General features: G+C 35.7%; 1 protein-coding gene across 7 annotated transcripts in view; it reads right to left on the bottom strand.

The window, feature by feature from the left end:
* The window catches only part of LOC121876256 (BCAS3 microtubule associated cell migration factor-like), a 58,427-nt gene extending 41,625 nt beyond the window's left edge, over nucleotides 1-16,802 (bottom strand). For 2 of the 7 annotated variants that reach the window (XM_042381277.1, XM_042381280.1), the window contains exons 1-7: nucleotides 16,506-16,800; nucleotides 15,502-15,670; nucleotides 11,742-11,874; nucleotides 9,921-10,094; nucleotides 7,277-7,492; nucleotides 5,558-5,712; nucleotides 4,166-4,313 (exon numbers count right to left, since the gene is read on the bottom strand). In XM_042381277.1, the coding sequence (XP_042237211.1) occupies nucleotides 4,166-4,313; nucleotides 5,558-5,712; nucleotides 7,277-7,492; nucleotides 9,921-10,094; nucleotides 11,742-11,874; nucleotides 15,502-15,551 (876 nt within the window). In that variant the 5' untranslated portion in view covers nucleotides 15,552-15,670; nucleotides 16,506-16,800. Of the gene's footprint in view, nucleotides 1-4,165; nucleotides 4,314-5,557; nucleotides 5,713-7,276; nucleotides 7,493-9,920; nucleotides 10,095-11,741; nucleotides 11,875-15,493; nucleotides 15,671-16,251; nucleotides 16,431-16,505 lie in introns of those variants that run through there. The other 5 variants (XM_042381273.1, XM_042381279.1, XM_042381274.1 and 2 more) reach the window with 5 other exon arrangements.
* Nucleotides 16,803-17,007: the final 205 nt, after the last annotated feature.

Raw genomic sequence — 17,007 nt, forward strand, 5'->3', positions numbered from 1 at the left:
GCATGAAGTGAACTCAGTATAAAACACTAAGATGAAGCTAAACACTCAACAACAAAGCTCTAAACACATTTTTATTTAATCAACCAAATTTGTTAAACATATGTATGTGTGTGTGTGTGTGTGTGTGTGTGTGTGTGTGTGTGTGTAATTTCTATTGATTTTTTTGGAAAAAATATTTATATTCCATGAAAACTTTTGCTACATCTTTCATAATGCAAATTGGCCACTAATGAGGAAATATTCCTATCATTCATAACAATTTTAGGTTCATTTGAGAAACAGCCTCCAATACTTTTGTTTGTTATTCTATTTTGTGTCCTTTACACATTATTTTTCAATATCATTCTTACACTTTTATTGCTGTTTGTTGAAGCCGATTGTCTTCAAATCTCTGGTAAGGAGGTATATTAGTTTTTTGCTTTTCATATACTGTACAGCACATTTTTTATCATCTATTATTGTCCTGTGACGACCTCAGCAAAGAGGTGAAAATTTATACCCTGTATATACTAGTAGTTATATCTCTGTTAGCCAGAACAACTGGTGGAGAGCACCCTCATCCCCTGAATTTTGCAGGTAACTGAAATTATTTTCCAGAAGTTCCAGAAATTGCCCATTACATCATCTCTGAAACCCGGAAAAATATCCCCATCCCCGGAATTTTCCAGCCACAGGAAAAATTTTCTCAGAATTCACCCGAAAATGTGTCTAAATTTCATCTCTCAAACCCAAGTAAAACTCCCCCATCCCCGAAAATTTCCAGAATTTTCCCAGTATCAGGAAAATTTTCTCGGAATTTTCGGGAAAATCGTTCCGAAAGCCGGAATTTTACGGAAAATTATGGCTTTGGGAATGATTTTCCGAGAAAATTTCAATTCTGGCCATCGAAGAGTTCCGGGTTTGAGGGATTCCGGCTAACGGAGATATTACTGTACCTGCAGTTTGATACAACTGCAGAAATACTTAACTAATCTACATTTTCATACTGATTTAATATGCATTTTTATTATGTGAAGAGATCAGTAAATACATAATAATGAAATTCATTATCCTTTGAAATTTTGGCAAGAAATCTATAGATCGGGCATCATTAATACATGTACAGTATAATTGTTCACAATAATAATGAATTACATCTATCGGAAACTGATCTACCATGTGTGTAGTTATTAGGAATTTGTGTGTGACCAGCAGTGTCCCACTAGCCTTGAGACACTGACTGACTGATACACCCAAATAGAACTTTGGACTCACTGATACACTCACCGAGAGAACTTTATAACACACTGATACACTCACCGAGAGAACTTTATAACACACTGATACACCCACCGAGAGAACTTTATAACACACTGATACAACCACCGAGAGAACTTTATAACACACTGATACAACCACTGAGAGAACTTTATAACACACTGATACACCCACCAAGAGAACTTTATAACACACTGATACACCCACCGAGAGAACTTTATAACACACTGATACAACCACCGAGAGAACTTTATAACACACTGATACACCCACCGAGAGAACTTTATAACACACTGATACACCCACCGAGAGAACTTTATAACACACTGATACAACCACTGAGAGAACTTTATAACACACTGATACACCCACCGAGAGAACTTTATAACACACTGATACACCCACCGAGAGAACTTTATAACACACTGATACACCCACCGAGAGAACTTTATAACACACTGATACACCCACCGAGAGAACTTTATAACTGATACAACTGAGAGAACTTTATAACACACTGATACACCCACCGAGAGATACTTTTTATAACACACTGATACACCACCGAGAGAACTTTATAACACACTGATACACCCACCGAGAGAACTTTATAACACACTGATACAACCACTGAGAGAACTTTATAACACACTGATACACCCACCAAGAGAACTTTATAACACACTGATACACCCACCGAGAGAACTTTATAACACGCTGATACACCCACCGAGAGAACTTTATAACACACTGATACACCCACCGAGAACTTTTTGACTCGCTGAGAGAATTTTTTTATCACCTTAATCTGACACAAATTATGACCAATTTTGTGCCACTCTTCTTATTCGTCCATCTTGAAAAAAAGAATATGATTTAAATCTGCCATCGAAAAGTTTAAAAAAAGGGATCACCACCACATTTGTCATTTTGTCTATTGTTGAGAAAGTTCCAGTCAGGTAGCCCTTTGTTATTTCAAGTGGTGAAAGAAGTTATTTATTCAGATAAGTAAACCAGAAAATTGCTCTTGATAGTACAGATAAGTATGTATTATTTATACGTAATGCTGGTAGTAAACCTTGAGGGTTTATGAGTCTGTATCTGTGTTTGTATGTACAGCATGGAGGATATTTTGTGAGTGTGGGTGTGTTTGTTTCTGTATATGTGGGGGCAGGGTTGGGGTAGGTGGATGGGGTGGGTACATTTGGGTGAGTGGGTGATGGTAGGTGTGTGTGGGGATGGGTGAGTGTGTAATCAAAAGATTTAAGTTTTCCAAAATATTACTCAATGCCATGCTCTCACAAACACTATTGCTTCTTCAACATCTAAACCTCCATCCCTCCATCTCCTTGGTATCCCTCTTTGCCTCCTACCACCCACCTCTGATTACAATAATTTTTCCAATCTAGTGCTTCCAATTCTTATCTCCATATCTCCGTATCACTTAAGCACAACCAGTATGTCTTACAATAATTTTTATACAACATTCAGTCCACTGCTACTTTCAGCATGTTCTTTGCTCTTCTCTCATCATTCCTCAACTACCACCAATAACTTTTCAACCACCATTACAAAGTTTTCTTTTTAATAAACAATGCCTTTCAAATTAGTATTTTCAAATACCATAAATGCTCATGGTAATTATCTCAAGACATAACCACTTCCTTTAATGAGATATGGCTCACCTTTCCTTACTAGTTGTGACAAAATTGTTCCGAGTCATAAACAAGCATGCCCTTCATCTTCTATGACCAGCATGAAATCTAAAGTGATTGCTTTTCAAATCTTTTCTATCTTACAGATATTGTTTAGTCCATAATGACTTTTACTACAGCCAAAGTGCCAAGCTTTGATGCTATGTTTCATGCAAATACTGATGTCATGCTAATGAAAGAAGGGAGTTCTTTCACTATCTCAATTGTTTTTGTTTTTCCATCTTTCAATAATTCTGCTATATTTCACATATTATGACATGGACAATATATTATCGACCAATTGGTTGTCACAGTCCATATTGATGGTGTTTCCTCTGCCATAGCAAAAGGAGAATATCTCTTTATCACCCACATTCATGATACAGTAATCCCGTGTTTTTTGCGTGTTTTTTTATCGCGGTTTTGACCATTTGCGGTTTTTTTACTCAAAAATTATATATACATATACAAAATATCCTTAAAAAACAAAAATTTTCATTTCGCGCCATTTTTTATATTCCCATGCGGTGAGGCAAACAGACGCCACCTTTTCCCTTCTCAGACACCCGCTGCTCCGAGAAGCCTCAGTCCATACGTGCCTACCGTACTGTGAACGCTACTGTGACTGCGTGAGGGCGGGCAGACGCCGGGACAGCAGGGAGAGGCTGGCAATGCGGGTGTTGCCGACCTCAGCGAAATAAAAAAAATTTATTTACTTGTAAATAAATTTTTTTTGGATATAACTGTGTTTACGTTTTTCTATTATTATACTACAATATGATTAGTTTCAAATAATGAAGTAAATAAATGCCGGTACAGAGCATCAGTGATCAGTGTGACCACTGGGCCGTGAGTGGAGTGCATGGCATGGTTAAGTGCATGACCTACCTGAGTTATTTGGTGGTCACAGGTACAGTGATTCCTAAAAGAGTATTCGCGGTTTTGGCTTTTCGTGGGGGTTTCAGGAACATAATTCCCGCGAAAAACACGGGATTTCTATATTCAATTGCTGGTTACATCTTTATCATTATTGTCCCTAAATTTAACATCTACCAAACTGAACCTTCAATTTATTCCTAAAAAATACTGTTATGAAATACTGTATATATACCTCTTTTATTTTTTTGGTAAGCTCATCAAACAGAGAATGAAAGAATTATGATTAAAAAAGGATTAAATAATTAACACGTTAACAAAAATAGAACTCAACACACCTTAGTAAGGGACTTGGCAGCATGAAAGACAGTTGCTTTGTATGATGTAGATCCCTCAGGGACCATCCCACCACATGACTGGTGAAGAGGAACTAGGCGCCGGTCGGCATAAGCCAACCAACGGTCACCTAAAGCTATTGGATTTACACTGAAAAAGACAAGACACATTTTGCAAGTTATATCTTGGTGTTTTGTTGATATTCCCATCAAAAATAATATTTATACTGAATACAGTACAGTATGTACCGTATTTTAGGCATATAAGACACACTGTTTTCCTGAAGAATGGCTCAAAAAATCACCCCGCATCCTATATGTAAACTTGTGGTCTTCCATAGGCTAATGAATCTACTAGCTGCTGTCTCCAGTAGGGTAAAATTTACCTAACCCAACTCAAGAATTAAAAATATGTTTTCGTTTACATAAACACATCATTACTTTTAATTTATAAAAAAGGAATTATTATAAATCATTTGGATTTATAACTGCACTAATTCTGATGATAGCTCAAGACGATTAGCATTAGTACAGCACCCAACACTTCAGAGCTGAGCAGTAACTGTTTCCCAACTCTTACAAGCATTACTATCTATTAATGTTAAACCTGCAACATTTATATTATTATTTTTATAGGGTAACATCCTTTAGTTTTGAAGAAAAAAATTTAAATTATGATGATAACAGTGAATACGCAGACTGCCACCACCGTGCATTCTTAGTGTCTCACTTGTGGGCAATGTCACATGTTGGCGTGCAGCAAAGACTTGTATTCAGATGCCATTTCATGATTTTGGAGTACTTAGTATGGACATCTTTGTACAATGACTAACAATTATAACAATAACAGATGTTTGAGTAATGTACTTACACTTTGAATATGATTTTACGCCTTATTTTAAGAAAACTATGGCTACAGGAAAAAAATATTCATAAATATTTTCCTTAAACATTTCTTGAACTATGAATGTGTCTTATATGCCCATGCATCTCATAATTCATAAAGTACAATAATATTCCTAATCATCAATGGTAGTGTTGATGTAAAGTCAGTGTGTATGTGCAAGAAAAGAGTAGATGTTAAAGATAATAAACAGATAACTACAGAAAAAATGGTGTACCTGTATATATAAAATGGAAATTTTAATTAAGTTTCAATATCAATGCATTATCTTCAATGAGAAAGTATAAACAGAAGATGTGATAAGAATCATAAGATCAAGAAAGTAATCAGGTCAAGCCTTTTTTGACCCTCAATTATCTTGAATATCTTCTAACCACCCAAACTATTATACTTCATATTAAAATGTAACTTTGGAAATAAAAACAAAACAAAACAAAGATAAATGATTATGCACACCTACTGCTGAGATTGAATCACTTTATCTAACACACCTGGGTCCTGGACATGGGTAACAGGTAGTGACAGTAAAGGTGTCTTCCAGAGTGGCAGCATCAAAGACGGCCAATTTCTCCGGAAACGCAATAACGACAACATTCTTATTTGCATGAATATCATACACTGGATGTTTGAACTTTATAGTCTTTACCTGAAAAAGAGATCTCAACTTTACTATTTGTACAATGATAAAACAGTTCTCAATGTGGTTTATAAAGCTGTCAACAGGTAATATTATATACAGTACATACAAATGGATCCATCAGTTTCCTTAGAGAAGTTTGTCTTCTCCATGTGATTTTTTTTTTACATGAGATTAACAATTCCCCTTTTCGTATTGTCTAAAATTTCTACCTTAAACTTTTAACTGTCCTTCTTGTAAATTATTTCCTCTATTTCATTCTTCATAACTTTCTTTGCTTATAATTGTTGCTATTTTTTTCCTTTTTTTATGTTATTATTTACCCCTTGTTTAAACCTGATATTATAATTTATATATATTTTTTTAAATCTGATGCCTCTCCTCTTTAGGAGCTCCCCTTGAAAGGTCAGTCACAAGAGATGAGTCTCCAGCCTACGCTAACATATACCCTTCTCCTAGCACTCTCATGAGACCTTCCCCTGACAGTCCCCAACTACCAGTATCTCTTCATTTTTACTTCATTGTCTCACTTACCAGATATCCTCTCCTTATAATCCAATCACCTGAAGTGATTTCCTAAAACTTACCTAACCCCTTCACTATGGGGATGCCACTATTAATATATTATACTTGGCCAGTCAATTTTATTCGTTCAGAGGAGCCCGTACACAATTGATTTATGGTATCACACCACGTCTTTAATTTTCAACTAATCCCTCATTCAGTGTACAGGTTTCTCTTGTTAACTAAATACATCTGCTAATAATATGGGCACCCTTTAATTAGTTCATATCTATCTCCTTAATTCTAAAGATGTCACCTCCATATTATATTCAAGTTTCACTTTCATAGCTCAGGATCAGGTATACGCTATAATTTATGCCTTTCCTAAATACTACATAGATATTTTTTTCCTTCCCAAATTCTCTCAAAAGTACTCATCATCTTCCTCCCCTGTGCCTGTCTCCCTTGTTTCATCATCCTAAATATCATGTCAGCATAGTATCAAACTCAAGTACTTGGATTTCCTAAATCTCCTACATTAGTTTACTACCAGTCCTAATCCCCTTCTTTCCATCCCTACCTGAGATGTATTTGACATCACAAACATAATATGAAAAAATTTGGCCACTTCACTTAAAAGTGAATGAGAACTTTAATTCCATTGAAATGTTTTCCATTGGAAGTGAGAAATTCAATGGACAAAGAGACAATTCAATGTTATAATACCCCAAATATTTAAAATATATAAAGAATTTCTTTTATACCTCAGCTTATCTATGAAAAGGTAAAGCAGTTTCCAACTACAGTACTGTACAGTATTTTCAATATTATATCAACTAAGATGATTTGTGAAATGAAAGAAATTTGTATAGTATTAACAAATATAATTTACCAACAACAAACATATAATGAACATATAATACATATTGTATAATACCAATAATGAACATATAATACATATTGTATAATACCAATAATGAACATATAATACATATTGTATAATACCAATAATGAACATATAATACATATTGTATAATACCAATAATGAACATATAATATCCACACATACCTGTTCACCAGTTTTCAGAGAAATGAAAGAAACTGAACAGAACTGAGGGCCTGGTCCAGCAGTATCACAGAGTGCAATAATTGGCCGCTTAAGAGAGTAGTGATCAACAGTACTAGCAGAGGTGGCTGGGGTGGGGAGGACCTTGAGAGTTCGCACAGCTCCTTGGCGCCATGACAGTACCTCCATAGCTTCTCCATTGACTGGTATCACCCAAGCCTGCAAGGTAACATCACCATTTACAGTATGCCCACTGTCCCAAAGTAACAAGATCTCATAAATTTATTTATTTATTTTTATTTTTTTTAAGGGGAATAGCCCATCCGGGCACAGGTTATCGACCCACAACAGGGCCTGGGGAGCAAAGAATAAGAATAAAAAAAAATATTAGAAATTAGAAATGAAAAAGAGTACAGTATGTTGATCTATACCACAAAGATGCCAGAAAACCAACTTTTTGAAGTGAGGCAGATTGTAAGAGGATGGAAACACAGAAGAAAGAAAAGTATTCCACAGTATGGCTGTGTGAGGAAAGAAGGAAATACTATAACAGGCTATTCTAGTATGCCTGACATCCACACAGATAAAGTGGTCACCATGGGCAAGATGAGTGTTACGAGCCTATTACTTTGCCAGTGGTACACCGAATGCCAAATCCACCAAACTTTGTCCATTAAAGTACAGTATTTTCTTGATTTAATGAACTCAATCGAGTTACCCCATTCTGTTAAATCAAAATTTCCGCTAAATCGAACTTTTCGTTATTTTCGCTCAATTTAGCGAACTAGTACGCGAAATCAGCATGATTCCGTTGAATTCCACACCAAATGCACCACTGGGCATTTGGTGTTTGTTTACATCCGCTCAGTTTGTGTCCTGCCGCCACCAAGTGTGTTGTTCACTGCTACCTCTCCTTCAACTAACTACTGTGCTTAGACATCATGCCAAAAGTCACTCAGAAGTCTCAAAAAGGAAGTGGTGTGGAGGAGAAAGTCAGAAGAGTGCAGCCATCAATTGGAAAAACGTTTGGAAATTATAGAAAAATTTGAAAACAAACACCAAACCCCCTAGTTTAAAGTATGCCATGAATAATGTTTCTGATGTTTCTATGTGCAGTAGCTAAAAAGTATCTGTGCATACTCTGTGTGAAACAATATGAGACCACAGACGATAGGTATTGGGATATGTGTGTTGTCTCCTTATACTATGTGATAGTATTCATTTAACCATTTATTTTATTCCTATCTGTTAACTCACCCACTGTGTTGGATACTGAATGGCGGTGGGTGAAGACACGCATACCAGCCTTCCCAAGACATCACGAGTTGTACGTATAATTTTTTAAGTCAACGGACCCACCTTGTCAGATACTTTTTTTAGCTACTGTACATATCATGTGTCTGAGGTGTCTCCATAGGTGTACGTGTATTAATGTAATTAATCTCAATTTAGCAAACTAGTTTACTAAATCGAGTGAAAAATAACAGAAAAATTCCTTCTGCTAAATCGAGAGTAAACTGTACCTGTAAAAGAGAGAATAAAGCAACACTGCAGATACAGGAAGAGAGACTATTGACTAAGGTTTCTGCCCAAAACGAGAGTTGACCTATGGTAAAGAATTAATATGTATTGAGTTTTGTAAAGCTGGACTCAATGACATTAGGTTAGTTTGGCTAAATTAAGATTAGTTGGGTTAGGTTTACTATTCAACTTTATTCAAGTAACAAATGCCAGTGTCTGGAGAGGTGAATTGTCCAGAAAGCAGTTGGCCAACAAAACTCAGCTAATGAATCAAGTTACATTAGACTTTTTTATTTTCATCTGTCACTTCACATTTGTTAAATACTGCTGTGTTATGCCATCACTAGTCTTTATTAAGAAATTGCCACTAGTTAAATAAGAGGTGAGGCTTGATCATGAGAGCATAGAGAAACTAACCCCTGCCACTAGTGGTCACAATAACAAGCAGGGTAAACACTATAATGACACTAAGAATGAAATGTATTGCACAATTTTCCTTTATTAAGTTGTTACTGTAAGTGGCTGCTAAATACAATACTGCACAAGCACACTGATGACTGCAGCCATACCCAGCTTTGGCTATAAGTGGACCAAATAATAAATTTGTCTTAGTGTACTAAGCTTATCAACTTCTATGTTCAATATTTACTTTAAATGCCAAAATATAAAGAAATGACTCTGAGTGGTGTTATTACAAGAGCAACTGGAATTAAGTAATAACTGGAATACACAAAGAAGATTATAAGAACCTTGCTAGGTACTGGAAAACACCTCTTTGGAAACAAGAAAATAAGACAAATACGACATAACTACTGTCAGAGAGATAGAAACCCTGTAGACAGACAAATATAATGGTATTTAAATATAGATATAGATACTTGATCATATATTACTGTTAAGAAAATAAGACGAGAAAACATTGAAGAAACAATTTGAAACCATAATATTAGGGCAGATAGTGAGCCCCTTTATGAAGTTAAATTAATTAATCATGTAATCTTCAGTTCTGCATTTAACCCATTTGTGCCAATTGTCACACTTTAGGAATTTATTCTGGCTACCACCAGATGATTTTATTCAGTTTAGGGAAACCTTCAGGAGCATAAGGGCTACACAAGTTTCTTACCTGTACTCCACATCCATATCCTATAATGAGCAGAAGGGGTGGGGAATTGCCATTAACTTCTATCTTATCTCGAAATCGTGCCAAGTCATTAATGTCACAGTAATCAAATCGCACCCATAAGATGGTTTCTTTGCCTTCATAGTGTGATGGGTTGCTGTAGGTCTGTGGAGCCACCTGCAAATAAATAATTATCTGTAATTCATTTCCCATTAATGCATAAATGATATGGATAATACAGAACATTCCAGGAATGTCAAATTATTTGTACAATAAATAAACAACAGTCTTTTTTATATCATGTGACAGAAATTGTTAAGATAAAGAAGCAAGACAAAGAGGGTGTGTTCAAGATGATGTGATGGATCTAAGCAGTGACACTTCTGCAAAATACAAAAAGAAAAAAGTAAAAAAAAAAATTACAGAGAAATTGGATTTCTCGGGAAAATTGTTAAGGTGTATGACAGAAATTTTGACTATGTGGATGAGTTAACAAGACACCTCACTGTCAGTAGCCAGGAGAGAGGTTATTAAGACACATATTACAGTACAACTCTGGCAAAACATGAAGACAGATTTGGAAAGGAAGTAAAAGTATTTGATAAATCTATTGACAAAGAGTAAGCAAACAGGAAAAAAATGCATGGAATATAGTACAGTGCTGACAAAAGCAAATGTGTTTCTACAATGGTAGTGTACAAGTGAAACTGAGTGTAAAAGACAAGACAGAGTGAGCTTACAGTGAAAGTAATAGTAAATGTAGAGCAAGAGCCAGGAGGATAGAGTAAGGAAATCTGATTCCCATAAAACAAGTGTGATGTGACAAGAGACACTAATAATCACTTTTATTTGGCTACTCAGGCAGTAGGTGGCTCCACTGTAGCACAATGTCGCAGGTGTCTAGTCTGCTATGTTTACAAGTTTGAATAAGTGCATGAAAACTCAGTTCTTCTTTAACCCTTACACACACAGCACTTGATGTGTGCATGCTGCTTCCATTAAAAAATATTTCAAACAGCCTGTGTTATTTTTAAATTATTAATACTGTACTGTACTGTACTGTTTGACAACTCACTAGGAGTGTGACCCAAGACTTAACCACTCCCCTCACATCAGTTGTGCCCCATACATCATGAGTAATGGAATAGTAGTCTGTTCTAAAGTAAAATTTGTGAATTCCTTATTTCTTGTTATATATTACTGAAATAAAGATGTAGCTAAGTTATAATCGAGAGGAATTAAAAGTTAAAACATTTAGATACATAAAACTAAACAGAAGAAACACATTTTCATTGTCTATGTAACATTTTAGTTGAGATTACCAATTCCATATTAATTTTCTTCTAATACCTGTACTGTAGTTCATTACTTGGGCAACAGATGGCACTGTTGATACAATCTAACTAGAGCCGTAGATAGAGTTTGGTCAACTCAGTGACATGTGGGCATCATATTGTTACTCAACTGATGAAGTTTGTGCTCATACTGTAGAGGATGATGATGCTTATTCAGTAAAATTATCAGACATGTTTACAATTGGAAAAGCATGTTTAAACATAACTGTATGTGGGAGAGAGCCTGAGAAGACTTCCCACCCACTGAGTAACAACATCACACCTGGTTGGCCAAACTCTCTATCTACAGCTCTGAATCTGACAACTTTTTAAAAACAACAGTATATTATGGGAGTAAGATTTCCTTACTCTATCTTCTTTGAACAAGAGTGAGAGCATATGTAAAGCAAGTGAGGATGAGTTAAGTAGATGTGAGAGGGAATAAATGTAGCATACTTTCATGGTGCAAATGATCATGCTTACAACTTACCTCATTGATAAAACCTGCAACATTCTCTACAAACGTTTTCTCTACCACAGGCTCAGGACGAACCTGCTGACCCACTGATGGTCGAGAACCACGCCCACTTTCACCAGACATGGCTGATGACATGACCAGTCTCCTGTGTAAGGCAACAGCAAGATGTATTTTACAGAGTAGAACATATAATGGACTACTTGACAAACTAACTAGGCTCTCCATACAGCATTTATACAGTACAGGTACAGTATTATGAAAAGAAGAAAGTTTGGCAAAAAGAATTTTAATTCCCTTCATCACTTTATTCATCTCAAAGAGAACATCATACACATGGGGTTACCATAATAGACTAACTTCACTACCCCTTCACTACATGAGCACCACTTTTAATATTTCATTTGGTAAACAAGAATTTGCCAAATGAATTTTAAATAAAAGTAAAAATCATAACTCTTTCACAAAAACATTATGTTGCCAATGAATCTGGGCTAATTTAACCAAACCATCACCATCTTCACCACTTTACAGCCACTTTCTACCCTGATGTGGGTGAGCCATGATTACATGTTTCATACCTAACTAGGTTAGACAGATATACAAGTCACAAATGTTGGGGGGAAAGATTTGGAAAAGGTCGACCACACAATTTCATATTTATATTTATATAGGAGATAGAGCAATAAAAGTATTTTATTCTATTATGTTTCTGTTGCAAATTTATATTTTTAAAGTATATTTTACTTTTCAATATCACACAAGAACTTACATTTTGGCGGGAAATGCCGTTTCCATCTGACTGACGTGGCTTTGTTCCGCCAATCACTGTGATTCTCTGTGTAATGCGACAAAATCCCGCTAATCAGTGTTGCTCTCGGTGTTATGTGATACTTCTACGCATCCTCCAAGTTATGAATTTTAGTTGGCTAGTACCTGTATTAAGATGTCCTCTCTGCACTGCATGTTCTTCCTCAGCTTGGCAAAACATTCATTGTGTACTTGTATTTGAAAATGATGCCGCTGCCATTGAAATATTTCAGGCTCATGGTGCAGTATTCTGCCATCCTTTGTGAAGTGCTACAGATGCTCATACACAAAATAAAGGATGATTATCAAAGGATATCAAGAGTTGGGTGCTTCGTGACACAATAAGAAGGAACATTACATCCTCTGGCATAAGTTAATTAAGGTAAGTTTTTTACACAGTGGGGGCCAGGAGGGACAGAGACCCACCTGGCTAAGAGGTTAAGTCAGGTCCTTCAGGTTTTTCTTGTTAGGTTTCATTTCATCAGTTCTTTTGCATGTTTTTACCCCACAATTTCTCTCTGCTTCAAAACCCTACCAACTTTATGCAACCAATATTATTGGTAATTGGAGAGTCATATCTCCACAACAGCTCATTTACAATGGAAATGAAGGTTAGTTTTGCTTGAAAGACCACAAAATACACTTGAAAAAACTTTTTTTTAGTAATTTCTTTGGTCGACCTTTTCTGAATCTTTACCCTGTTGGGTGTAAACAGAAGCTGCCTCGAATGGGCCAAAAGGCCAACTACAATTTCCTTTATTCTAATGTTCTTAGCTATGTGGAAACCACTTACACAGCAGATCTCAAAACCAACCAAATCAAACCTAGTCAACCCTAACCAATAATACTGGAGTTGGGTTACTTGTTAGGTTTAGTTGGCTCTTGAGTTATTTCATTGATGATTTTAAAACTTGTATTTTTTCTTTCAATTATGTTTACATTCTATGTATTAAAACAAACATAAAAATGAAAGAGTCTGCTCAAAAATACAAAGTGGCACATGTACAGTGTTACAATACTCACTTATCAGCAAAACTTTACTCTTGTTAAAATATGTTGGTGGTACAGTAGCAACATGTGTGCACCTCATTCTGTGTCCCAGGATCAATACCCGACCCAAATCACATATATAAGAAGAGTGTTATTCAGTTTGACACTACCAAACATTCTTGTTTTCTCTAGATATTCCAGTTTCCTCCTGTACTAACACTGGACAATGAAAATAATAACAAAGAACAAACCAACTGCCTGAATGGCTGGTAAACTGTAAAGTAATAGAAATAATGTACACAGTTAGATAAATATGGTATATTACTGGAAAACAGGATTGCGCATTAACCAGCAATTTGCCGATTTTTTTCAATAGAGGATAAATACTTTCTTACATCAAGAAAAGACAAAAATATTTGGGAGGAACAAGCTTTCCATAATGTTATACTGTACAAGTATTACCATTTTTTCCATCCTGAACACTACTTTACACCCACATATTACGACGCCATATTCACTGTACAGGGTATTCACATCCAGGATGTTTCATTTCCTCCAAAGCAACAGTTCAAAAAACTTACCATATACTGCTACATTACATGATTTATCAGTGATAATATGAAGCAACCAAACCCACCTAACTTCCTAACCTAGGTTAGGTTAGGTTTTAACATAATACAGTATTTCCAATAAATCTTTTAAAGTAACAGTAGCTAGTGAGTCATTCCTGTACAGTGGTCCCTCGGTTAACGAGCACAATTCGTTCTAGAAGGTTGCTCGTTAACCGAAACCATTGTTTCAATGGGTTTTTGGGTAATTGGTTCCAGTTCACTGAAAATTGCCTAAAGTCAACAAAAAAGGTAGTAAAGTACACTTACTTTGAGGTGTGTATGTAGAAGGCTCCTGGATGATGATGATGATGGGAATTAGAATGGGGGTGGAGGAGAAGGGAGAAGAGAAGGCATTGGGGTGGAAGAGAAGTCACCCCATGGCGCCATTTCACCCATAAAATTTTAGTTCATTTGGTGTAATTCAAGATTATTTTCTTTAAATCAACACTGCACTGCATTATATATTGTCAATATGTAAAATAAATTTCAAAATGACCAATAATTTAACTGGAAACACAGAAAAAAAGCGTTTATGTTGAAGAGAGTCTGAAGCAAGATGTTACCTCCACTGAAAAGACACAGAGACTAACGCCTGTATGGTGTGTTGACAGGCTGTTTGGCGTGCTAAAAACTAGTTTCCCTGTACAGTACTTAAATTATGTTAAATAATTGTTAAAATGACTAAAAATTTTAATATAAGACTTTTAAAATTATTGAATAGTACAAACTTCTTGATATTTACTAAAATAGTGAGGAATTTAAACCCTAGAACCAATTACTGTATTGGCGGACTAATATGACAGCTAGTGTGCAAGCGAAAACATGTTGAGGGGCACTCGTAAGGAATTCGTTAATCGAGGGAATGCTCGTTAACCGAAGTTATGAATCTTATGGAAGGTAATTCGTTAACCGAGGCGCTCGTTAACTGAGGGATCACTGTATAGCTATAAAATGAAATAACTAAGCATACAGAACGTGTTCCTGTAGATGAAACAAACATTGGAGCTGTGGCGTTGTATCATGCAGCCATCCATTACGTTCAGGATGGAAAATATCTTGCAAATAATATTACAAAAGCGGTAATTATTGCCAACTTCACAGCCACTCATTTTTCATAGAAAATGAATTTTAAAATGCTGCAATTTCACTGTGTTTTATAGTGGACACTGTTGTAGTTATGGCAAATGTGTTAAAAAGTGGTTATTTCTAAAGTAAACTTCACCTAACCTTAGTTGATAAGAAAAACAATCGGCAGAAGCGTTGTTAGAAGACCTCACCAACCTAACCTTACCTAAATTCATTGACGTGAGGCTCAACACTCTTGTCCCTACAGCATATTAAACAGAAAGAACTTACTATTATACCATGTAATTTGACGTTTTTTGTGGAAGTGAGAAGAGCAACCCGATTCCATGTTGCTTATAGACAGACACTGGTGACTGTCATCGATTGGAGATGATTGGCTGTGTACTGCCACATCATGCCAAGAAAGACAAGGCAGTGTGCACCAGACGAAGAAATGCGCACCATCGCCTAATTATTTACGAAAAGAAGCAATTTCCATAAAATGATTATTATATCACAACTCATTGATGAAAATATAGTAAAAATATAAACATCAAAACAAATAACTCGTCAGCTGTGAAGTCCTCTATATTAGCCAACAAAAGTTTGCTCTTCCCAAACTTTTTGGTCTTTTCATTAGGTAAGAATTTGGTAAAAATATCATTTCGGTCATCCACCTATTTGAAAGTAGGTCAGAATCGTTCAAAACTTCAAAAACCATCAGAAAAACACAATTTAAATCTAACCTAATCCAACCTAACCTAAACCTCAGCTCTATTATCATCCAATTTGACTATTAATTTGAATATGTCCAGCTATAAACACCCTGGTGGCAGTGTACACACAATGTCTGTCCTACAATGCTATTAACAGTCAATTCCTGTCAATTGTAAAGTAGTAAACGAGGCTCTGACAATAAGATCAATCAGACATACTGAAGTTTCAGAGCAATTATTATCATGGAGAGAACAAATATGTGTATTTATAAAGGAAGTTTTTACAAGATTAGATACGAGTTCAAAAAAAAGTAACTAAAGACCTTGTTTTACCCTTTTAAATGATCCTTTTCCTCGTATACGACCATCAAATTTATCCAGATGATACTTTCCTTGTAGTGTCATAGGATATACTAGAGGTCATCTAGAAATAAGACCATCAGAGTACCTGGAGACAAGCACTAACTTGCGTCATCCAGCCAAAACAAAGGATTGCCTGCCAACCTACGTCACGAAATAATTATCGTTTCACACTTGTTACCTCGCCACATCCTTTACAAATAAGACCATTAACTGTATATATTTACCTGCTATTCACTAAATCCTCATCGTATGGTGTCTATGATACATTTGGCCTCGAAAAACTCGAAATAAAAGAAATTTCCCTTCGTTTTCTTTACTGCGTCGCACGAGTGTCAGCTGATCTTTGTTGTGTTTGTTACTTTAGTCCTGAGTATTGACGACAGAGGGACACATGTTCGGGTACACCAACCCCTGGGCCCGGGGTTTGTCTTGCTTATCCGTACAGTAGAGGGACAAAATAAGATATTTTTTATTCTGATCTTAGTATGGTTCACAACAACATTACTAACTAAGTCAGTTGGCCGTACCTGAGCAAACTGAGTTACGGAGACATACTTGTCTCCCTTCCTCCAGCTGATGCTCACCTAAGTAACACGACGTTTTCTATTTTTACATCTCATCAGGAAAGTTCCAATATATATATATATATATATATATATATATATATATATATATATATATATATATATATATATATATATATATATATATATATATTATATATAT

The sequence above is a fragment of the Homarus americanus genome, unplaced genomic scaffold (assembly GCF_018991925.1).
Source record: "Homarus americanus isolate GMGI-L3 unplaced genomic scaffold, GMGI_Hamer_2.0 scaffold34921, whole genome shotgun sequence".
NCBI lineage: Eukaryota > Metazoa > Arthropoda > Malacostraca > Decapoda > Nephropidae > Homarus > Homarus americanus.